General features: G+C 42.5%; 3 protein-coding genes across 4 annotated transcripts; 1 reads left to right on the forward strand and 2 right to left on the reverse strand.

Annotated features, from left to right (window-relative positions):
- Nucleotides 1-64: 64 nt before the first annotated feature.
- On the forward strand, nucleotides 65-1283 carry LOC308135385 (transmembrane protein 69-like). 2 transcript variants are annotated; one of them, XM_080503343.1, is made up of 3 exons: nucleotides 65-94; nucleotides 394-437; nucleotides 522-1283. In XM_080503343.1, exons 1-3 carry the CDS (start codon nucleotides 73-75, stop codon nucleotides 1224-1226), a joined length of 771 nt encoding a protein of 256 aa, XP_080359469.1. In that variant the 5' UTR covers nucleotides 65-72; the 3' UTR covers nucleotides 1227-1283. The 2 variants fall into 2 exon arrangements, with proteins under 2 accessions (XP_080359469.1, XP_080359468.1); XM_080503342.1 differs by lacking the exon at nucleotides 65-94 and adding an exon at nucleotides 151-211.
- Nucleotides 1284-2294: 1011 nt separating this feature from the next.
- Nucleotides 2295-7247, reverse strand: ipp (intracisternal A particle-promoted polypeptide). The gene is made up of 10 exons (XM_080503971.1): nucleotides 7212-7247; nucleotides 6391-6820; nucleotides 6099-6310; nucleotides 5301-5520; nucleotides 5057-5212; nucleotides 4798-4965; nucleotides 4559-4696; nucleotides 4192-4314; nucleotides 3872-4092; nucleotides 2295-3789 (listed from the first exon to the last, which is right to left on the reverse strand). Exons 2-10 carry the CDS (start codon nucleotides 6737-6739, stop codon nucleotides 3565-3567), a joined length of 1812 nt encoding a protein of 603 aa, XP_080360097.1. The 5' UTR covers nucleotides 6740-6820; nucleotides 7212-7247; the 3' UTR covers nucleotides 2295-3564.
- A 7443-nt stretch (nucleotides 7248-14690) lies between these two features.
- On the reverse strand, nucleotides 14691-20749 carry LOC308135326 (phosphatidylinositol 3-kinase regulatory subunit gamma-like). Its single transcript, XM_080503244.1, has 10 exons — nucleotides 20377-20749; nucleotides 18257-18368; nucleotides 18050-18148; nucleotides 17783-17963; nucleotides 17534-17650; nucleotides 17237-17379; nucleotides 16932-17108; nucleotides 16761-16835; nucleotides 16508-16678; nucleotides 14691-16391 (listed from the first exon to the last, which is right to left on the reverse strand). Exons 1-10 carry the CDS (start codon nucleotides 20429-20431, stop codon nucleotides 16118-16120), a joined length of 1404 nt encoding a protein of 467 aa, XP_080359370.1. The 5' UTR covers nucleotides 20432-20749; the 3' UTR covers nucleotides 14691-16117.
- Between the last annotated feature and the right edge of the window lie 3221 nt (nucleotides 20750-23970).

Raw genomic sequence — 23970 nt, forward strand, 5'->3', positions numbered from 1 at the left:
CGCCGCCAGTAGCCCAAAGCAGTCGATACCAGAACCTGTCTCGCTGGGTTACAGACAGAAGAGAGACAGTTAATGGAGCGTCGATGTAATGGAGGTGAGTGACCGACCTCTAGTCGAGCACGTTTCTGTTGTTGTTGTTGTCGTTGTCGTCACAATTTTATGTGTTTTGTTGTGACTGCAATTACCAGACCAAGCTGGTGGATGATAAAATGTAAGTACAATGCTTCGGTAACGTAAGCAAGTGTGGAATTCTTATTTTTGCAGTATAATAGACCTGACAGGTTGAATGCTAGCTGCTAATACCAGCATTAGTCCCTCATTAAGGATGGGAGTGAGAGTATTATTACTAATTTGTAGTGGGTTTTCGTGTGTCTGTTTGTTTGTTTGTTTTAGATAAAATGATCTCGACGGCATCTACGAGACGGATAATGTCAGGGGTAAGAATAACTCACAGAATAAATTCAGCTTGGTAAATATAATGTCATAATGATAATCCTATTCTGTGATGTGTTTGGCTTCAGGTTTCTGGATTGAGATGTTTCCAACACTTAGCCAGAGCATCACACGACTCAACAAAAGCACGGCTGCAGCTTCACTCTCCAGTCTCCTCTGTGATTCTTCCATGGAGACACACTTCCTCCACCAGCAGGCTGTTGCACATCAGGCCTGTCAGCTGGCATGTTTCGCGCTTCTGCAGCAGTGATTCTCGAGGCAACACGAAGAGCGGTGACAGAAAAGAGGGGTTCCGCTTAAGCGCCCTCACAACGGCCCCCAAACCAGCTCTTTACCTTGGTTTTTCTGGCCTCATTCCCTTCATATCTGCCCCTCTCTTCATGGCTGCCACGCAGTCCTTCTACCCTGAGGTGGCACATGCTCAAATGTTGTACGGAGCCTCAATAGTGTCCTTCCTCGGAGGGGTCCGTTGGGGGTTCGCCCTTCCGGATGGGAGTCCGGCTCGGCCTGACTGGATGAACCTGGGCAACAGTGTGGTGCCTTCTCTTGTGGCCTGGCTGGCACTACTCTGCAGGGACAATATTGCTGAAGGAGCCCTCATAGTGATCATGGGACTGGGTTTGTCCCTTCATTACGACCTGACCCTCCTGCCAGGTTACCCTCCCTGGTTCAAAGCCATGCGAACTGTCCTCACCTTGGTCGCAACTTTCTCATTGGTGGCTACCCTGGCTCTGAAGCAATTCTATGCCGAGAGGAAGATCACACAGACCTAAAATGAATTGGGGCCAAAGCAGTTTCTTTTGGGAGGCTGTGTGAAATGTGAATTGAATAAAAACTACAAATATATTTCAAACCTTATTTGCTCTTGTACATTTCTTTTTTTTTTTAAACATGGAGCAGAAACCAACCTCAAAATCATCTTATCTTTTAAAAAAAAGCAACCAAAAAACCAATTAAATTTCTCTAGATGGGTATTTATGATGTGGTTTATGGTGTTTTGAAAGTTTTATGAGTTTTTTTTATGCTTCTTTATATGAGCTACTCCGTGTGGTTTTGAATTGCCCCTTGGGGATGAATAAGTTATTTGACTTTGACTTGACTTTATAGTTCAGATATTTACTTTATACAAGTCTCAATTTCAAGAGTGTTTGTAACTGTGCTCTGTTAACAACTTGGGCATTGTCCCAGCTTTTCTGAGATCAAGGCTTTCCTTTATTGAACTTTATTCCAAAAAAACCCCAACCTTGAATCAAATATCACAATTTAGAAAATTATAAAAAATGCCATAAAGCTGTGAAGAGGGTATATAATCCAACTTATTCAACTTAAAATAAATGGGAAAGAGAATCAAATGGCGCAAGAGCAAACAATGTTAAAGATGTTTCTTGTATCATGTGGTAAATAAAAATAAATCGTTTCTCTTCAAATATTAGATTTTTACATATATTGGCTGAATAAAGATTATTTGATGACTTTTATTGTCATTACTGTGTAACTGAAAGTTGATATAGACCAAAACAACTGGTGGAGATTGATTTTTAAGGTTACTAAATAGTTAAAAAAAATGTATTACTATGATCAGTGACACTTCAAGAACATCTTCACCAATCCTCCAGGTACAGGTTTTCTATCTTGGTGCGTAGCAAACGTGATTAAAGCAACACATGTGAAAAGCAAAGCCCCAAACAAGGACATGCAGCAAAAACACTTTCCAGATGTACAAGAGGACTTTTCTTTTTTAATTTTAAAATGAGCAATAGGCTGAATTACAGTCAGACTTCATGAATTAGTTGCTCAGTCATTGAAATGAAGAGTGTTTTTTCAAATCCTCCATCCTCTACCGTTCAGGGTCGAACCAATGAGGTAATCCCAGCTCGCTGTGGGGAAGGGCAGGGTCTGACCTGGTCGGGTCATCAGTCAAACACACTCACACACATTTTTTTTCCTTCACTTTACCAGGATGAAAATTACACAAGAACATTCTTATGCCAACGAACTTCTATCATTCTTGCCGTGAGGCACGAAGAGCTCACCATTACACCACCATGCAGCCTCGACTCCAACAGCCCAGCCATCAAACACAGTTGTAGTAATATCATCCCACAAATATCACTTACAAAATAATTTATTGTTGTATGTGACTGTTATCGTATCTGACTCTTCTGAAGTGTATTTAGTCAGAAAAACAAGTAAAATACTTTAATTTCAGTGACGTGAAATGACTGCTTAGCAGCCTGTGATGAGATAAAACAGTACATGTTAGAAAATACTGTTATTTTGCCCCCGATCCAAACGGGAAACGTGTAGGCGTATTTCTTCTCGCTTGTAAGAATCAGTAGGTCTTATACTTCAGTGTCAAGAGGTTGAAATGTAAGTTTTTGGTCCTTACCGGTCCATCCGATGAGTGAAGCGGTAATTAATTCTGTGTAAATAGTGACAGAGGCACTCATATTTACATGTGCGTATGTACAAAAGCCATCCAGTGGAAACGGAGAGAGCTCTGTGCTGTAGTGTCACCAGGAGCATCTCATTCAAGCTTACAGACATAACAAACCACGAAATGAAAACAGCAGGGAGTTTGGACCAGTTCCAATCTTAACTGGGCTCAAGGGGTTCGCTAAGACGGAACAAAAGAATAAAACAAAACAGTTCTCTTACATCTGAGTGCTGAACATGTCGTCAGTCCCCACAGGGCTCTGATGCTTATCAAAAACTCCTTGATCATCAAAAAATAGAACTCTTCCTTTGTGAAAAACCATCGTCCTCATCAGGAAAACATCCCCCCCCCCCCACTATAAATAAGTTAGAAAATAAGTGTGCAGCCACGGTGACAGTCTTGTGAAAAGAACTCAGCGAGTTGAAATGAGCGGGAGCTGATGAGTCATGTAACAGTGTACGCAAAGGCAGCGTTGGCAGTTTCCAGTACGAGCTGTGCTTTCATAGTCAAGCTTTCATTAGATGATGAATGCTCCGGGCAAAAAGAGAGAGAGAGAGAGACACGTCTATGTACAAATAAGACACGATCAATCTGGGTCCAGTTGAGGTGCAAACACACAGTTCTGTGTTAAAGTGCTGCTTTGTCTTTCGAGTTTGTGCAGTTGCAGGACGACGTCAGAGCACGGCCAGGCCGCCGTCACAGCGGCTCGTGATCATGTTGCCCACCTCCGTCCAGGTGTCCAGGTGGGGGTCGTAGATCTCCACGGAATCCACCGTCACGGGCGCCGAGAAGTCACTGCTGGCGGCCCGTCCCCCGACGGCATAGAGCAGTCCGTTGACGGCGGACACCGACGCGCCCGCGCGTGCCGTGGACATGGAGGCCACCTCCACCCACTTCTCCTGCAGGAACACGTGCACACAACACCACGAATCTTAACTTGACATCCGAGTTAACCCGGCTAAAAGATGATCTTCTCTTCACCTCTTCTGGACAGTATTTCTCCACCGTCTCCAGGGCTCCCAGCGCCTCATTCCAGCCGCCCACAGCGTAAATGCAGTTGCTGAGGCAGGCGACTCCTACGTAGGCCCGGCGCGTGACCATGACGGGCAGCGCGCTCCATCGCCGGGAGATGGGGTCATACACCTCTGCTGAGCGCAGCTCCATTCCTTCGTCGCTTATCCCTCCGATCACGTAAATGAATCCTGATGAAAAAGTAAAAACGCATTTCGCTTCACTGTTTCCAAGAGAGATTACAAAGAATCCAAGAAAAGGTCGGAGGCAGCAGAGACAGACGAACACACCCTGTAGCTCACAGCAGCCAAAGTAATATCGAGGAACCGCCATGGTGCCGATGACCTCCCACTTGTTTTCCTCGGGGTCAAATCGTTCCATGGTCTTGCCGATCTCAGAGCCAATCCAACCGCCTACAAGAGCACAGTGCACAACGATCAGGAGTTTTCTTGTCGTTTTAAATGCTGATTGTGAATCAGCAACCTAAATGTGCTGATGATTGTCCCTTTAACCGCTCCTCTTCACAATGGTTCAACTCAAACCATAGTTTTGACATCAAAGGCCCTTGCTGGACGTGTCTTCCAGAGGGTAAATCTTATATTGATCTCGCTATCGTTTGCACAACACGCCATCTCGCACTGCGGTTACGTTCTTTACCGAGTGCATACAGCGCTCCGTGGCAGGGGCAGACACCAACTCCGCAGCGAGGAAAATTTAGCGAAGCCACGGCGGCCCACTGCTTGGTGACGGGGTCGTATCTTTCTGTGCAATCAAAAATCATAGAGTCCTTTTCTCCTGGGAAGGAAGAGAGACAAAAAAAAAGTTTATTTATAAAAAAATTTTTTAAACTTTAAACATTCATTAGTCAGACAGAGCAATAGCTTCAGCTCGCTCACCGCCCACCACATATATCATTCCCTCCAACACGGCCACTCCCGGCCCACTGCGGGCCTGATGCAGTGACGACACGGTGGTCCAGTACTGGTTGAAGGTGTCGAAGCGCTCCACGCAGCTCAGCGCCCTGCTGTCGCTCCAGCGGCCGCCTTGCAGCCGGGTGTATCCTCCTGTGGAGGCCAGAATGTCAGTCCCCCAAAGCGCCTGTCATGAGTGAAGCTCACATTTCAAGTATGGCAAAACAAGACAACAATACAGAACCTATAGCATAGAGGTATTTTCTGGCCTTTCGTCTTGGTCTCATCTTCGCTGGCTGCTGCTGACTGAACATTTTATTTTCCTTGGGAGACTTTGTGACCTCGGTGTATTCCTTCAGTAGAGTCTGCAGCGCCACCCGCAGGCTGAAGTCTGTCACACCTTAGTAGAAACATACAGATTACATTTTAAAGCGATCTATTGGCTATAAATGTGAAATGAGAATGTAAGCGTTCACATCTGTTCTCACCTTCTAAGTACTTGAACAGTCTCTGTGGAGAGAGCAGAGGGAAGCGGACTGGTTCCAACACCTCCACCACGTGTTTTTTCCTCTTTGCAACATCTTGGAGCACCCAGTCCATGGCTGCAGTGAACACCTGGTACTCGTCCTCAATCCTCAGCTCCTCGCTTCTCAGGAGCCTCACCAGGTGATCCTTCGACAGGCCTCTGAACTCATCGGTGACACACACCTGAAAAGAAACAGCACCAGTCAGCTTCACAGCACAGATCATACAAATACATTGAATACGACATGCAGATTGTGTTATAGTGCTTTTTTTTTTTTTTCTTCTAAATTTGTTATTGTATGTTTGTTGCTATCTTAGATTAGAAAAGAAATTGGAGAATTAAACATCCAAACCAGTTTTCTTCAAGCCCATGAGGGGTGGCTTTGTGTGAGGTCTACCTGAATGTATGTCAGATCACAATGCTAACAAGAACTGTCAATATAAATTGATAATATTTCTGAAATAAATATGTATGCATTTAAGAACTCACACTGAAGGTTGTGTGCAAACATGATGTTCGTATTATGAATATATATTGACAACAAGTGTCAATTGTTGGCTTTTTTGGGGGGGGACATATTAGACCCACAAAATATTTTATCTTGAAGATAAAACACTGAGGTGAGCGCTGTTGTAGACTGTACTCTCGATTCATTGCGTAACTATCCCGGAATCTTCCCCTCCAGTAAATGTGAGTTTCTTCTATTTTTAAAGCACTCTAATGACTCAGCTGCAAAACAATGGCTCTGATGAAGGCATACCTCTAGAAAGTGAACATGGATGTAGTTCTCAGAGAATTCGAGCATATCCAAGCAGGCGATTTGTTCCAGGAACTGAAAGATGCCCACACAGTTGGATGGATCCATATGGCCCTTCAGAAACTCTCCACAGATGGTCACCACCTCGTTGAGCTGCAGCATGTCTGCTGCCACCATCAGCTCCTGGACGTTCTCCACAGTGACGCTGATCACCCCTAAGTTTAAAACAGGACACGTTTGCACCCAGAATCTGAAGCAAAACAAGAGGCGATGTCATACCGGCATTGACGCAGACCTGTGTATATGAAGTCGAGCAAGACCTCAAACACTTCAGTGTCCACTCCAAGGATCTGCACCTCGTCTTTGTCAGCCTCCCTCATACCACCGGAGAACAAGGCGGAGAAGTAGGGGCTACTTGCAGCCAGCACAAGTCGGTGAACTCGGAACACGCGGCCGCCCACCTTGAGTCCCACGTCACAGAAATCCGTACGGAGTCGCATCTTGTTCATCTGGGCCAGGATGAGGCGGGCGTAGCGGTCTGAGGCCAACAGGGCCTGCTCGGAGGCTTGGGTTGCCATGGCAGCAGCAGCAGCATCACCAGCACCACCACATCCAGCAGGGGTGGATACAGCGATGGAGGACATGGCAGAATAGGCCGGTTACCATGGAGGCCACGATGTCCACAACTCCTCTCTGAAGTCCTCAGCATGCAGCATGAAAAAAGCCTGCAAGACATTAGAGCTGATGCATAAACTCCAAAACAATGAGTGCCAGTGTGCAGAGGTGTTGTGTAACAGAGAGCTGCGGAGGGATCAGCAGATGAGGAAGGACAGACTTATATATATATTAAAAAGAAGCCTTTTGTTTACTGCCAAGGAGGGCAATGGCAGAATCCTATTTAAATTTAAATTGTGATCAATGTAAATGATCTTTATCAACACACTTGCAGCAGCTGTTAGCCGCGCGTGCTAACCAGCAGGAAGCTCGCCAGGTTGAATTCAATCAGCGTATTCAACTGTGAGACAAAAACAAAATGCTCCAGAAATTTACGACAAGTCTGCAGTGCAGACCGTCTAAAAATGACTGGCAAATAAAGATTTTAGTTTAGCGACCTACCTCCGAGGAGCTCTGAGAGGCTGCTGCGACTTCCTGTTAATCCTGTTCTCTGGATCGACTGAGCGGGTCTGAAGCTGCTCACCCCGAACTCTGAGCGAAGAAAATAAAACTCAGAAAAACACCCCCCCAAAATTATCTGTGGATCTAATCCGAAAGGTCCCTGAGAGATAAAGTTCAGTTTTCTTCAAACTTACAAACAGACAGATACATTTCTTCGATAGAGCACTTTTCATACACAAAGTGCTTCTCGTGTATAATAATAATAACAACAACAACAACAATAACAATAATAATAATAATAATAATAATAATAATAATAATAATAATAATAATAATAATAATAATAATAATAATAATAATAATAATAATAATAATAATAATAATAATAATTACAACCATCTCTCCCTTACCATAGAGTTTATTCATTATAGTTTTGGAATGTACTGTAGTGTTAAAAGTTAAATGTAGAAACTTTATTGTTAAGATTTAACAATAATGATTGACGATTAAATCAGTTCCTCTCCTGGCCAGTAAAACTGTACAACCCCACCTGTGAGATTTCAATAAATAAAACTGGAGGGGGAAAAAAACAGTTCCCCTCTCTTCACCTTTTGGAACTTGAGTTTTGTTCAGTTTGAGTTTCAGAAATATATTATCCATCAAGAGTCCATGTGTACAATGCATATAAATAGTCAATCTGAGACTTTGTCTAAATCTTAAACAGTTTTGTGACCCACACGGGGTCAGATTCAGATTGAATTAGGTATTCAGCTTGGATAATATAATGATTTTTTTTTACTCAGACATTTCTGAGAAGATGAAAGCATTAATAATAAAATCAGAGATTAATACTTTAAATGTTTTACGTAACTGAAACGCACCTTCACATTAACTGAATTTGAAATATGGTTCAAAACAATTACTGCAACCAGAGCAGCAGATTCGAACACCCATTTAAAACTACAGCATGTAGTAATGGGAAAAATAAGGCAATAATGGCACACAGGTATGTCTTAAACTCATGTGGGGTACTCTGAATAAACCTTTCCCTTAAATGTTCCTTATTTCATGGATGGAAATCGATTAATCCTTCAGTCAAAGCTAATCCATCCACAGATTCCTTTGTGTTTCCTGAAATTAATTTGGTAGGGCAGTGCAGAAATCATTTATCTCTTGGTGTATTGGTGTTTATGCTTTTAATATGTTATGATGAAAAATCAATTTGCCCCAGGAATCACGTGAAGATTTTTTTTTTTAAACTATGACGCCAGGTGGCAGTGTTGCCTTCAAACAAGCCGTAAACTCTCTGGAAGACCTTGACAACAGGCCACAGTGCTCTAACATTTAAATTATCATAGTATTCTTACCATTTTGCCTCCCAGTAGAATGGTAATTTTAGCTGCAGCAAACCTCCAGTGTTGGCTCTAACCTCTTCCACTGACCAAGCTCACAGCCTATCCCACTCTTTAGACAGTGTTGCTGGGTAGTACAGTTTGTTTTAATCAGTAGCTTGGGACCAAATTAAGTTTAAATATTATGTTGGAGACCTGCTATTACCTACAGGACTCCATGCACTTTTGCTGACCTGTCGAGTGACAAAAGCCTCTGAACTCCATTGGAATATCTGGGTTAACTAACTGTAATGTTCACTGAGATTATGTGTCACACACCTGAAATACAAGTCCAGTAACATCTGTCAACCCGACTTGTATTTCCATGCTTCACAATGAGCCTGTCCACGGCCAGTGCTGCGCCAGGCAATAATATGTGGTGGCATCTGTGTCATCGGGCCTAATAAAACTCAAAGGTAGTCATGTGCCACTCTGGCCTCCCTTTTAGCTGCTACACCCTTGGCAGGATTTCCCCTCAGTTCATGGGCGGATTATAAGACAACGAGCCTCAGGGCAGACAAGCATAAAATTCCCCACCCTCCTTGGAAGCCAGAGAAATCTCTTTATCGGGCTTGTGTTGGTTTTCAATGTTTCTCCTCTTGTGTGTCTCTTCACAGCCATTTTTTTTTTTTCAAGTTAATGTTTTTTTTTTAATGTTTTCTTGACATTTGTGAGCAGGTTTATGGTCACTTTAAATCACATTATAATTGTTGTTAGTCCTTGTTGCAGTTTAGTGTGTCTCGATGATAATTTTGTTGCATTTTACATTAATGTACATATATCGATTTGTTTTGTCATAAGTTTACACGTGTTTGTGACTTATTAGTGAGTTGTAGAGGTTATTTTGTATCTTAGTGGTTGTTTTACATAACTTTGGCCCCTTTGGGTTTCTGGGCCTGCATGCCAACAGTAGGCCTGTTCAGTAATTCTAGCATCCTTTAATGTTGCGTGCTTCTGGTTTCTCTGAAAGACATCCACCTTGACCATCATCTCTGCCGGACAATAAGCTTATTGGATCCAGCCTAAATGGACTTCCAGTAAGCCAATATAAACCAAAGCTTTCTCTCAATTGAGAGGGGGCAACAATGGCAACCAGTGGTCCTCATTGTTTCTCTGAATGCTTCTCTCAGTGAAAGGATAGTTGTTCTAAAGATTTCGTGTCACTTTTTTTTTTTTTTATCAAATTACTTATTTTAAACCATAATTATTGTTTTCTTTATTAAAGATTACAGATTTTCTTCCAAAACTATTGAAACATTATTGACCACTGTATTGTTCATGCATGCACCTATGGTGTATCTATCTATCTATCTATCTATCTATCTATCTATCTATCTATCTATCTATCTATCTATCTATCTATCTATCTATCTATCTATCTATCTATCTATCTGTCTATCTATCTTAAAAGGTTTTGTCTATCTATCTATCTATTGATCGATCTATCTATCTATCTATCTATCTTAAAAAGTTGTGTCCATCTTCTCATAACGTTGTCAAAATTCTGTGTCTTTATTTCTCAATAGTGGTGTGATTATTGTGCCTGTTACCACAGGTTCAAGATGGGTGTTAATTACATTCCTTATTTTAAGCGGCCTCGAGGTGATGTGTCTTGCTTTACAATTCAAGAACCTCATTAGTGTTTCATTGAAGTAAAACAACAGCCTCAATCAACAGATAGAACATGTTTTCTGTGAGTTCAACCACGTAATCTATCCGAGAGCCCCTGAATACAATTTCAGTAACAAGGTCAGGTTGTTAAAATTTCATGCAATCAGAATAGTAAAATAAAAACTGAAACAGTTCACTGACTTTCTTAACAGATTTCTTTTTGTCTGTGTCAATTTTTTGGAGTGAGTACTATGTCACATGACAGTGCTCCTTTTTATTTGCCTTTTGTTGCTTCAGCAGTTGCCTGGGGAGGTATCCCTTGTATAACTGGTTTTAAGGTTTTAATGAGAGGGCGAGGTGCTAAAATGAATGTGAACGTGGTGACACAGACTTCCATTGGTGTTGACTGAGTTATGATGGGGACTTTTTTTTTTTTTTATATCTTGGCAGTAATGTTAGATTATATTTTTTTCCTATAAGCAATGTTTTCACTTGTTATGACCATAATCTTTTTTTCCTTTCCAGATCATTATGTCTCTCAGCTATAGCGTGTGTGTCCCTCACTCGTAGACTTTCCTATACTGTTGGACAAAAAGTAAATAATGTAAGGGCTATCCTATGGAAAGTGGTAATTACAAGCGTAATTACAATTCTGTTTTTAAGTGCTGGGTTTGTCTGAGTTTATCGCCAGGATTCTGTTAGCCTGCAAAGTTGTACTTTTTCCAGGAGAGAAAGATATTATGAGCTATACCTGACAAATTCAAAAAAAAAAAGATCATAGGAGAATAGGTAAAGTAAAGTTTATTGATAGCTTCAAATATTATCAGATGAAACAAAACAAGTTGTAACTGTGTGGTTGGAGTATATATATATATATATATATAAAACTGTGGTACTACAATAATTCTTATCGGCTGATAAGGTATCTCTGTTTTCTGTTAATATGAGTCTGTTGCTCTTGCAGCAAACTTTATCAAGCACGCATGTTTATTCTTGACAGACAAGGCTCCTGTCCTCACCTGACATGGTACGTGAACTGAGCAAGCTGTCCTTGTCTTAGCTGGGTTTAACACCTACTGTGTGTATGCAGTATTATGCGTTCAGACCAAGCAGCTTCTGATTTGAACCCTGAAGCTTGTCTGCCATCTGCACTGGTGCTGCCGCCTGCCCGTCAGTTCTGTGCCCTATTAAATCGCTGGCTGCATGCCTGCTGCTTCTTTCTTTTTTTTTCCTAATCTATTTGAGAGCTGAACTCCTGCAATGAGATTGTCCTGAGACTTTGAGGGCCACTGGAGAGCATGATGGGGATTTGCTTTTTTGTTTTAGACATAGTCCAAAGTATGGTAACTTTCAGCATGTAATTCTCGTGCAGCTATCCAAACAAAAGTTATTATTTTTGCAGCATTTTTAGTAGAGGGAGGGATAGTTCATCTTCCACCCCAGCCTAAGCTGGTATTTGTAAATCTGATTTGGTTGTGACTCTGAATTGGCCTTTATCCTGAAGCATTTGTTAAAAAGCCGCATTATGTTATCCCTGAGCTGGCTCAGTGTCACTTCCTGTTTCTTTGTGATCTGAGCCCCTTACGCCAAACGCTGATACCACTGGCCCAACATTGGTCAAAAATAATTTGTTCATATTGGAATGCATCATGAATATCCAGAAGTAAGGCCATACTTGTTTTGTCAAACACATTAATAACATGTTTCCAAAGGTAGTTATCATCATTTTACATATATTTTCTCTTTGAACAACTTTCAGTAAATACTGACCTTAGCAGACTCCAAACACCCATCATGAGCTCCTGAGAAACTTCAATCCTGCTGTTGAGCCTCAGTTATTCCATCATATCAGACTATAAATATGTATCCATACCTGTGAACACCACTTGCCATCTCTTTAATTTTTTCTTAAGTCTCCAATACCCTTGGGCTGTTGAAATAATTATGGCAATCCATTTTTTATTTATTTTTTTTAACCAGGAATAAGGTTTAAAAAAAAAAAAATAATTGCACATGTCCAAGACAACCAACATAATACTTGCATCTCGTGAGAAAACTATCAATCTGCCAGTGGTTTGGCTTCAGTGTAACATTTTTGGCAGCGGGTTGCAGCCAATTTATAGAGGCAGTTGAATGGGTTCCTTGAAAAGGCGGTTTGAAACCACTGATCTATAAGGTTACAGTTGTATAGTCTGTGTGTAGAGTAGTGAATGCATGCAACATGATACCAACTCAAATTCCTTGATTAAAAAACTTGTCAGAAAAAGCCACAGATCTATTAGGAATTTCAGGTATGTGGTGTACTCAACATAGCAATCACCCTCTTATTTAGCAGCTATACGATACATTTTCTTATTTATCTCAGAGAGTACAGCCAGGGTATTCAAAAGGCTATAAAGAGGGGGGAAAAAAACCAAAACTTTAAATACAAAGTTTCTCAAAATAAATTTTTGCCAGAACCCCGTTTGATGGATATCTCTGACCACAATTCCTCTTGGCTTTCGAAAAAGTTTCCGTCTTCATTTTCCAGGTATTCTGTGACCTCCAGAACTCAGTGGGTGATCAACCTGTGAAGCTAAATTAAAAAAAAATCCCTCATCACACTTTAAATGCATCCACACATGTACATTATGCAACACATAGACAATTTATTAACTTTTTTTATATGTGGAGGTTTTCAAATAAAATGTGGCTCTGGTGTGTTTTTAATGGTCCATTCAGTTGCCTACATGTTGGTTGGCAGGCAGCAACACTCCTGCCTTCAGCCTATAAGACAGCTATAATGTGAGCTAGTAAAAGAGAGAGAGAGCGAGCGAGCGAGCGAGCGAGAGAGAGGCGGAAAAAAATCCCTCATCGATTCTGCCTCCAACATAGCAACTGCTCGCTGATTGGCTGGAGCGCGACACACTCACGGGTTTTGATTGGCTGAGCCGGCAGCGTGAAATCGTGGAATCGGACGGAGACAAGCGCGGAGGAGCGACGTGATTGGCTGCTGCAAACTGAAAGCGAAAACCTCCTTTTTCTGAAAGCCTGCGAGACAGTTGATGGTGTGTGTATTTTAGGCGTGACTCCAAAGGTAATTCGTTCTCCTGTTGCCCCCCCAGCCTCCCTCCCTCCTCCTTGCCCTCCTCCTTCTCCTCTAGTCAGGACTTATTTAAATTAAGAACTATAAAGCAAAAAGAGATGAATTTGAAATGAGCCAGCTGTGGGGAACAAGACACTGAGAGGGTGTGCTTGAAGGAAGAGAAAGGGGGTAAAAAAGGAGGAAAGGAGTTTTGTGTACGTGGGAGAGAGACACAAAAAAGATGTTGTGGGGGCTGGGTTTTCACAGAGTTTTAAGGCAACCCTCTGGGGAAGTAGGTAAACTGCTGTAAAAGCAAATAGCTTGGGGCACAGCCAGGTGGGAGTGTGCTTGAGGTGAAAGGAAAGGCAGGAAAGGCCCGACTTGACCTTTTCAGGCTTCATCTTACAGACCATCCTGTGCAGGAGCAAAGAGAAATGCACTTTTCCTGCCTTTCCACCCCACACATTTTCCTCTACCCACTCTCGATATTTTTCGGGCCAGGCCTGAGGGTGACTCAGCTGCGGTACACTCTGTTCTATCTCACTATCTCTCTATTTACACTGCATCTGGTCCGTCCAAGCAGAGCTGGCATGCAGCCTCTTCATGAGATCTCCACGCTGACACAGGTAAGAGGGAGTAATCCATCGCCTGAAACTGAGGCCCCCCCCCCCCCCACCCTCAGTACATCCATGCCCTCTGCACCTCATTAATCCTTACCTAACACAGACCTTATGTGATAGTTGAAGGCCACCTGTTGCTCTGGTCACGGAGGGCCAGTAATGTTACCATGCAGGGTCATTATCATTATGAGTCAAATCCATTGTACCATGTGGTTTTACAAAAAAACCTGTGACAGTTAATTAATTAGGAAACAGGATTTCTATAAACAAAAACAAACCTGCTAATGCGAGAAGTTGGCCTCAAACTAATGAACACAACACAAGCCGTTTAATATGTTTTAAACATACATTCCTTCGTTGGGAGTATGTAGAGAAAAATGTTTGGTATCCTAAATACCATGAAGTCAGTTTGATGCATATTTTTGCTGTGAGTTAACGGCGCCCAGGCGAAGGAGGGAATGGGCCTGCGCATATCCTGCCATTGTCCTCATGGCTTCCTTTCTCTTCCATCTGTCCACAGTATGTCCTCCAGTGCCCTCGCCACATAGCGCTATCTCTGCTGACCTGAGAATAAGCTGATTGGACTACAATGGCTCCACTCGAGACCTACGGTACACTTCCAACTAGTTATCGCCGCATTGTTTTTGATCATTTTCCTGGCCCTGCCATTAAAATTTTTACCATTCCTTGGATAAAAATGGACCAAAATAGGTTTTAAACTGTTGCATATTTACTTAATAAACACACAAAAAAACCCTCATAACAGTTGCTGGAAAAAAGAAACTGCAATGGATTCTGTAAGTTGACAAAACCCTCATCAGTTTATTGTCTTTCAGCAAGAAAAAGGTCAGGATCTCACATTGCTTAGCTTCACCGGTGGAGTTTCCTCAAAACTCCCTCTGCCCACAGCAAAGTTATACATATTTTTAGGAGGCTTAATCAACCTCCTTCCATAAATCAACCTCAGAAATACATTTTACGGTTTCTCTGTACAGAGTATCTATTGTCCTCAAACTTGAAAAAAATGTGCCAAGTTCAACATGGATTCCTTTCCCTCTTAAGCTATGTAGGCTGCATGTCACGGAAAAAACATTCATAGCTTGAGCAATGCCACAGTTCAAGTAATGGAGGCAGGATACTTCCGGACCTCTGGCAGTTCACACAAACATTGGAGGCCACATCATACCGACACCACCAAAGAGAGTGCATTTTTGTGGCAAATGTCAACCTCTCAGCACAGCATTTACCTTCACCACCACCACCATCATACATTGCAACAATAGAAATACTGTTGGATTGCACTTTCTCAAGCTTTCATCTTGTGGCATGTTTATAGAAAAAATATATATAGAATACAAAAAGCTTATACTTCTTTGAGTAACAGAATATAACATACAGTACTTCAGATTATGTTTTGATCAGCACATCAGCAGGTGTACATAAATTGCCCTACCTTTGCCCAAATGCAATTACGGGACTAAACAAGGATGTAGTTTGCTCACTATTAAGTGCTTTGGTCAATGGGTATAACATTGAGTATGCCTTTAACGATGGTATTCTACAGGATGTTAATGCTACATAATTATCCACTGTATATGAATGTCTAGTAAGAAAGGGGCAAATATTCAAGATGCACCACGACATTTCACATATTCACATGTGGTATTTCACCCCCCAAAAATGGTTTGGTCCACCAAACCGATACCATGGAATCAGCCAGTTTACAGCACCATTTTTTTAAATTTTTTTTTTAAATCCCTCACAAATGTACTTAGTAGTAAGTGACAGAACTGTCAAATTTTCAGAACTAAATAAATTTTCACTCAGGAAAATCGACATCTCAAGCAACATTGACTCATAGCAGTTGTAAGAGCTGGAACTCAAACGAAAGTGCAGCACCTGATGTCAGTGAGCAAATTTCAGGTTGACAACGTCCCTAACTGTAAAGGTGTTCATTAAAACCAACGGTCTTAAATGATGTACAAAATTTGTTTGAAAGCTTAAACAGTCTCTTTGAAAAAACAAAAAATAAAAACTAAAGTTCAGGCTGACATTCAAGTTCCGGTCCCACTTCAATCTGTGAAATCCCATTCACAAAAAACAAAACAAACGATGGAATCACTGTAGTGCAAAATATTACACAATGCACCTCGATGCAGTCGTTCTCGCAGGATACAGTAAACATGTCCTTTTTTTTTTTTTGTCTCTCTCTCCACTGGGTTACATCTCCGGAGCGGCAGGCGGGAGCCCTGATGTGTGTTTGGGAGTCTGTAACAGTTTGTGCTCCTCTGTGTTCTGAGATGGCGAGGTTGCGGCTTTGGCGTGTACGGGATGGGACAGCCGAACGTCCAGAGCATCGTTGTGTTGCGCTAGGGAGTGCAGGCGATAGTGCAGGACAAGGTCTTTGAGAGAGCAGTGGATGTCGTAAGGCTCGGCAAAACCATATCCGTGTGGTGTGCTGTAAATCATGCAATGCTTGACCTCTTCGTTCACACTGGAACCAAGAGAGAAAAGGACATACATGAGGCTCACGCAATTACAGCATGTTGCAACATACATCAATAATGGGTCCCACCCCCCCCCCTCCCAATTGGCCGATGTCATACTTACACAACAGAGCAGGCATAGCATCCCTGTTTGCTGCTCTCCCGTATCAGGAATGTTCCTTGAGCTTTGCCCTGAAGCATCTCCTCAGCCTGCGTCCGACTCAGTTCACCAACAAACCAACTCGCCTCATCCTGATGTGGCAAATTCTTTTCATCTCCTTTCAATACATATGTGCTGAAAGAGAAGAATGAGAACATCTCTTAGTGTGTTCCTCTTCTGACGACGACGACAACATCGGAAATGTATTGACACTTACTCATCGAGGCTGTCGCTGTGTATCCCGAGCCAGTCATTTATGTGTTTCTGCCGTACGCCTTTGTGATTAAGCCAGCTGCACGTAAAAGGTACATAGTAAATGTTCCAGTTCAAAATTAAATCAAAGGGCAGCTTTAGAATCCGTGTTATTCATTGCTCTGATGACACATACTTGAGGTACTGGTCTCTGATGTTGCGTAGCTGGATGAGGTCCGGACGCAGGCTGTTTATCTTTCTGTCCGTCTCTCTGTAGTCCTCCACCTGTGTCCTCAAGTCCTCCTCCAAGTGAATTTTGCTATCGTAAATCTCCCCAAGACGGCACTTCAGCTTCTCGTAATTCACTAGAAAGCTAATGAGGAAAAATTCAAATGAAAAGGTAAGAATAGGTGAATATTGGCTCCACACAAAGATAAACTTCACTTGAGAGGTTTTTTCCTTTCTTTAAAAAAAAACACAACAAAAGATGTAATGAAGTACCTCTCAAGATCTTTGTCAACGCTTTCCAAAAGACTGTTCCTCTCAAATTCTTCTCCGTAACGTTCCTGTTCGCGACACTGCTCCTCGAAAATGAGCATCGTCTCGTTGAAAGCCTCTATTGCCGTTCTTTTCATCTGAATTTCCTACGATACGAAGAATAGATTCAGTCAGAACAAACTCAGGGGTTTGTTAAAAATAAACCCTATCATTTAAAATAGAAATGAGTGTCTTTTATTATGAGTTGGAAGGACTTTTTTCTTTCTTTCTTTCTTTCATTTTTTTTTTTTTTTTTTTTACCTGTGAAGTCTTTGTGAAAGCTTCATAAAGTCGGTCAAACTCCTTTGATTTCTCTTGGTACTGACAGTGGACTTCCTTGAGTTTTCTACCAGCAACGTCGACACTGTTTTCCCTTACCTGAAGATAAAAAAAAAAAAAAAAAGTCCAGTTAATCAAAGAGCATGACATTTATTCAAGATGCGGGCAAGCAGATTGAGGATAATCACGACTCTTAACTAGTAGAAACCAACAGCATTTGTGATCACGAACCTGCTGGAAGCGGGACACGGGATGGGTGAGCATCAGGTCGAGTGTGGCGTTATATTCTACCAACGGATGGTGCTGATAATGCCAAATGAGCTCAACGACTGAAGTGAAGGTGAGAGGGTCTGAGAAGCCGTATTTCCCATCGTGGTGGTAAATCTTTATCAATTTGTTGTGCCCATCTTTCCTGCAAGTATGAAGGGACAACACATTAGCTTCAACCCGCCAACAGCCTCCGTGATGGTGCTTTGTTTGCGGTTTTGGTCAGCTTACCTTAACGTCAGCGTAAAGTCTCCTTGCAACTTTGTGGATGCGTCACGCACCAGAAAGGAGCCATCAGGCGTGTCTCTGAGCTTCTGATTCACCTCATCCCTGAGGGGAGAATCGGTCAACGCTTAACGACTCGCCAATACTGTTATGCAGCCAAACCACACATTCCTGTCATATACTGTGATGACTGCGGACGTTACAATTCATTACCTTGTTATGTCTCCCCAATACCATTCAGCGTCCTGTAGCGAGTACGCAGGAGGGGAAAGGCAGTTGTTGTTCATGGTGGAAGACGCTGGCTTTGTTGATCTTGGGGGGAGAGCTGAAGAGGAAAAGAAAGCACGATGAAATAAAATCCGGTTTCCAGTTTCTTAGAAAGAGATTTCTCAGAAACTATACTGCATTCATCTCTTGCCAAGTTTGGTGAAGTAAACCAAGTGCTGTAAAAAAAAAAAAAAAAGAGAGAGAGAAAAAAAAGAAAAGACACTGACACCTCCAGCGACATACACACACACACTACACTCTCTTCAGGATACTGTCATGATCTGGGGACAAGCCCAGGCATGTTTCTCAGTGCTATCAAATGCCATATCATGATCATGAAGTGTGGTCAGCGCTAAAACAGGAAATCTATGTTCTCTTTTCATAGAATCCGTGTTTTTTTTTGTTCTTTAAATTATTATTATAAGCATGAAAAATGATCATCATTACATTTTAAGTTCCACATAACTTATGTAAGGTAAATGTATTCACAATTATTACAGATTTGCTTTGGATGTCTCCTCAGTCACATGACTCTTAAATACATCATAAGATATACTTTTTTTTTTTTTTTTTTAATCTTGGGCCAATCCCCCCTCTTATAATCAGTGCAAGATGACAGTTCATAACTTTTCCATCAACCTCGAAAGCAGGAAAAAAAAAAGAAGAAGGACGAACCTGGCCAAATAGTCTTAAGTGTTTTCCTAAAAAAAAAAAAAAAATTGAAAAAGGAGGGCAAACCGCATCAAGAGGAGGTGAAGGACGATATATTTCACTGCAGGACAAAAGTGCCTTTCATACGGCAGTTGGGGGAGAATACAAGAGCACCCTCAGAGAGCAGAAAATGTGGCTTTCTCCCACCATCCGCTCTGCTCGTTTCCCCCCCTACCCACCCACCCCCTGACCTTAAAATAAACAAAAGGCAGGTGCAGAAGCAGTGGCAGTGTACGGTGGCAGGCGCAAACGCTGCGGCTCGGCAGCTCCGCAAAATTCAATCTGTACACCTTCTTCCCCCATTCCAGTCTGCAAGCCAAAAAGAAGAAGAAGAAGAAGAAGAAGAAAAAAAACTCCCCTGGAGTCCAAAACCCACATGCTTGTACTAGTCAGGGGGAGGGTCTCGTATTTTAAGAATAGACGTATTTATTAAATAAATAATTGGTGACACTCACAACAAAGACTAACAGGTCTTTTGAGCGCACTGATAGGATGCCATACTTGCAATGTAGGGACAATGCGAAGGCATATGTATTGTTCTCAGTGTTGTCAGTTGCCCGCTTGCTTTTATTACCACACATGACAACGTAATTCATATTCGCCAACACTGAATATGTACATTTCATGCGGTTTTAGTCGCTTGGCGTTCGTTCGGACGCGGTTGGTACTTCTTCGCATGAATCGGGGCTCAGACGCCACACTTTCTTGACAATGCCACAACACGGTGAAAAACGTGACAAAATGTAAATAAAGTGTTCGGTGAAGTTTCGTAGAAGTCATGAGACGAGCTGTCTCGCTCCAGCTCCGGCCGCACAGCCCTACTTTCAGAGCTCCGCTCACAAATTAAGCACGGCTGGCTGCAGAGGAGAACAAAGCGCTCGTTTCATTCGGCGCTCATTAACGCACCAGCGACCCTCTATCCCCTCTTCAAAATGCACTCACTGCAAACTCCTTCTTCTCTACCAAAACCTCCATTTTTTTTCTCTCCCTCCTTTTTTTTGGTTCATGAGGAGATATAAAAAGCCGATGCGCATTCTGGACCCAAGTTTGCACTGAGCGCCGGGACAAAAGAAAGAGAGCCAAGCCACTGCGCCTGGTCCTGAAAGGTATTACGTAATTGGCAAGTGGATTGCGCTATGCATGCCTGGGCAAAGCCGCTGGGGGAGCGCAGCACCGCCGACCTGGCTCTTATAACGTTTTTACTAACACCTGCAAGCCACTCCGTCGGGTGTCAACTCCATCAATACCTCGACACGGGAAGATGCGAGCAAGAGGGGCGACCACGCAAATAAATTTAACCTGTTTTTCCGACCCCCCGCGGATGAGACAATGGCTGCCTTTAACCCTAAACTTACCTGGCGGTGCTTGATCCATTTCGATGTAAAATAAACCTTCGGGAGGATAAACCATTCCTGTTGTACAATAATAGTCCAGGTTGTCTGCCGTTGTCTTTGCTCGTCTGGGGAAGGAAAAAAGAAAAAATACGTTTCTTCTGCCGCAGTTGAAGCTAATTCAGTTCAAGTCGCAGACGCCACGTCCAACAGAGATGTGGGCAAAAAAAAAAGGAAAAAAAGAAAAAAAAAGAAAAGAAGATAACTCCTCAAATCCGCGTCCAGAAAAGGAGTGTGTCGTGCCAGCATAGCATGTCTAAATAAGGACTAATTTCTTTTCTTTTCAAGGGTACAAACTGTCAGTTCACGTCTCCTTTGTGTTCCTGTGAGGCGTCGCTCTACTTTATTTCATCTCGGAAGTGAAGCGACTTTAAAGGGCTGATCGTAACATCATCTTGGGATGATCCAACGGGCTGCTACCGCGGGGGGGGAGTCCTCACTTTCCTAGTGTTCATAAACGCGTATAGAACGACAAATTGCCCGTTTATCGCAACGTGGCTTTAAAGCAGCTATACTCAAGCTTATTTTCTAGAAAAAAAACGCAACAAAAAATGTTTCGTCTGATGGGTTTTTTGTGCAACTTCTAAGCGTATCCGACACGTTATAAACCTCGAAATGATAATGGTACACTCCAGACTGTTTCATTCAACTCTCCTCAAGCAGCTCCTGTACCAGCTGAAAAAAAAAAATCCTTGCAGAGCATGAATGGAAAAGAAAATATCTTGAATCGTGAAATAAATGTTAAATAACCAATACCAAGTATGTTTTTCAAATCTAATCAACAATGATTAAAAGCATTTTCAGCTCCTTCACGGGCAGCTTCACAGTTTAGAAGTGTGACTGTGTTAAAGTGACTTCATTCTGAAGGCTGTATCATACTTAAACTGTCTACGATTGTGTGATGCTCAGGGATCATTTGGCTTAAACCTTTCAGTCTGCAAGGCGACAGTGTCGGTTTTTTGAGCTTGCCAGTGAGTATTATATTCTCGCTGGACTTGTCAAACACGTTGAGCAGCAAAAATGGCATCTTGACTGTCACTGCACATGATTATCACTCCGATGAGATCATCCTGTTAAAGACACAATAGCAGGTGTGTTAAAATCTGTATACATGAATGAACTGATGTTTGAAAAAGATGATCGTTCCACAATGAGACATTTGATTGCCTCATGTGCTAAAAATGATCGGAGCCATTTACATGACTGTCGTGTTATGTGTTCATGTTGGATGAATACCCACACTGTTGCTGGCTTGCTTGTGACACAGAATGACATTGTGCAGTACATTTAAACAACCAGTTCTTCATCCACCAGCTGACATCAGTGGCTGCAGAGAGAGTGAAACAAGGGCCTGCTTGGTCAGAGGTCCGTCTCTGTTGGTGTCCAAGCGTTTATGGCCAGTCGCCTTTTGACCCTGGCACAGGGAGTCAGCAGAGGTAATTGCCTCCAGCATTCCTTTTTTCCCATCAGTAAACTGATTCTTTCCTTGTCTGGCCAATGCCCAAGAAAGTAATGCCTTAATTGGGCATATAATTTCAAAAAAAGCACAACCACAGCTCAGACACACTTGGATGCCTTGACACATATTTGTATGGGAACTTAAGGGAAACACAAATACCGCTAATTGACAATTGAAGGCTAAGAAAGCATCAGAGTAACATTTGCATAGACACATTTGTATGCAAATGCAGTTTAATTTTCCAAATATTAGTCACAAGATGTTGGCGAGCCTTTTTGAGTCGTTCGATCTACTTGACAGGTTTCTAATTGTGTGGGTGTGCTCCACACACACTGGACGATTGTACTCACATGTGTCTGTGTATATTTTTAGTGGGTTGATATGTGAACGTTTGCCCGTGTGCTTTCCATGCCCTCCTGCTTTAAGAAGCCATGAAGCCTGTCACGGCATGTCACTTGGCTGCTACCCAACTCTCCCTCCCACCGTCTCCTTCCTCCCTCCAGGTCAGACCTGTGTGACACATCTCACTACGACTGCCCTCTTGAAACAGAGCAGGGGGCAGGGGTTGAAAATGGGGGTGGGGTTGGGGGGGGTGAGCATGGTGGTGTGATAGTAAACCGTATGCTTGATGAGTTACAGTTTATGGCCTTTGTCTTGTAGGATATGTTGCGACTTATCCATTAAAAAAAAAAAAGAAAACCTTAATTTTGTACGCCGCTTTTTTTTGTGTGTGCTTCAGTTGTGTTTGTGTGCGTGTTGTGGTCAGGGTGAGGGAGGGCTGACTTGAGGGATAAACCTTTAGGCTCTGCGCCCCGGATCCAGGCAGTCCTGATGGGATCAGTGACGGCTAATCGTAAGATTAACAGGATAGGCTGATACTGCAAGCCTGCCAGCTGCCTGCTAGCTGATGTGACTCATCTTGATATCCAGCCCTGCAGTGTGCTACTGGACAGTGGTGGTGGTGGTGGTGGGAACCTCTGCACAACTTAATTTAGGCAGATGTTTCTGTACGTTAAACGGTGACAACAATAAAAACTGTTTGAGCCGAATGATCAATTTTTAAATAGTACAGAGTATCATCATGAACGGCAAATAATGAAGAAAGTAGGTGTCAGAGCCGTTGTGACGTTTATCGGGTCAGCAGTGTCAGGCGCTAGTAAGCTCAGTAGACTGGCAAACTTGATTGGTTTGGCATAGTCCAGATTATGAAGTCAGTGAGGTTCACTGTGTTGTATGTGAACCCCATGGGGAAATTATGGAACAGGCAATAATCCCATATTCAGGAGTGGTAAATTTGTACATGATAGGCCTCCTGCTGTTATTCAAATAGCCCTACAACTGATATATGCCTTTGTGGAATAATCCCTGGGCTTTTTAGCATAATGCTTATTTAGACTTATTTACTTAAATGTGTCAAGGAACATCATCAGTTGTTTTTCATAATTCCTATGTGTTGCAATGTAGGACACGTTTTATCTGGACTTTGTTTTGTTGTTGTCCGTCAGAATAAAGACTGGCAGACACAATATGCAGAAATCATGTCAGGGATTAGTTCAGTTCACCAAAGTCAGTATGTGTGTCATGGTCTTGCATTGTCGCCCTGAGCGAATTGAACGTCTCTCAAATCTTCTGTACTGTAGTGTGCTGCTATTCACGGCCATTGAAGGGATGCATAATGGTCTTGGCAAAGCTTTCGACATTCACTATGGAGAGACTGTGGGGTTTCCCTGATCGGCAGCCAGAACCAGCACAAAAAGCATGCAGCGGTCCTGCCAGAGGCAACTCAACTGTGGGCAGAGTGTAGGGCGGCTATGGTCTGGACCCCAGGACCCTACCATTGTGGAAATGCAAGTGGGGACAGTGTCTGAACGACTTGAGCTGGAAGAGAAAACCTTGGATGACCAAAACTATGAGCTTCAAATAGCTGGGCCCTGGGAAACATAGCTTGTTCTTTTAAGGAGGTCAAAGAAAAGCCAAAAAGAGGGGGGAAAAAAAGCAGAAAACCAATGTTTGATGGAGGGAATGTCAAATTGGAGGCTACTGTTACTATAGACATCAGCAAAACGGACATCGTGCTTTTCCAAACCCAACAGTGTCTG

This window comes from Blennius ocellaris (genome assembly GCF_963422515.1).
Source record: "Blennius ocellaris genome assembly, chromosome: 10".
Classification (NCBI taxonomy): domain Eukaryota; kingdom Metazoa; phylum Chordata; class Actinopteri; order Blenniiformes; family Blenniidae; genus Blennius; species Blennius ocellaris.

What these genes read in the sequence shown, in the direction of transcription:
- LOC308135385 (XM_080503342.1), top strand. Translation starts at nt 160, where the DNA reads ATGTGTTTTGTTGTGACTGCAATTACCAGACCAAGCTGGTGGATGATA. An exon ending in AAGCTGGTGGATGATAAAAT is followed by an intron (nt 212 to 393) that starts GTAAGTACAATG and finishes TGTTTGTTTTAG; the next exon opens with ATAAAATGATCTCGACGGCA. An exon ending in CGAGACGGATAATGTCAGGG is followed by an intron (nt 438 to 521) that starts GTAAGAATAACT and finishes GTTTGGCTTCAG; the next exon opens with GTTTCTGGATTGAGATGTTT.
- ipp (XM_080503971.1), bottom strand. Translation starts at nt 6,739, where the DNA reads ATGTCCTCCATCGCTGTATCCACCCCTGCTGGATGTGGTGGTGCTGGT. An exon ending in AAAATACCTCTATGCTATAG is followed by an intron (nt 4,966 to 5,056) that starts GTTCTGTATTGT and finishes TGGCCTCCACAG; the next exon opens with GAGGATACACCCGGCTGCAA. An exon ending in TGGCTGCTGTGAGCTACAGG is followed by an intron (nt 4,093 to 4,191) that starts GTGTGTTCGTCT and finishes CTTTTTCATCAG; the next exon opens with GATTCATTTACGTGATCGGA.
- LOC308135326 (XM_080503244.1), bottom strand. Translation starts at nt 20,431, where the DNA reads ATGGTTTATCCTCCCGAAGGTTTATTTTACATCGAAATGGATCAAGCA. An exon ending in GACTTTACGCTGACGTTAAG is followed by an intron (nt 17,964 to 18,049) that starts GTAAGCTGACCA and finishes TCATACTTGCAG; the next exon opens with GAAAGATGGGCACAACAAAT. An exon ending in ATCAGAGACCAGTACCTCAA is followed by an intron (nt 16,836 to 16,931) that starts GTATGTGTCATC and finishes TTTTACGTGCAG; the next exon opens with CTGGCTTAATCACAAAGGCG.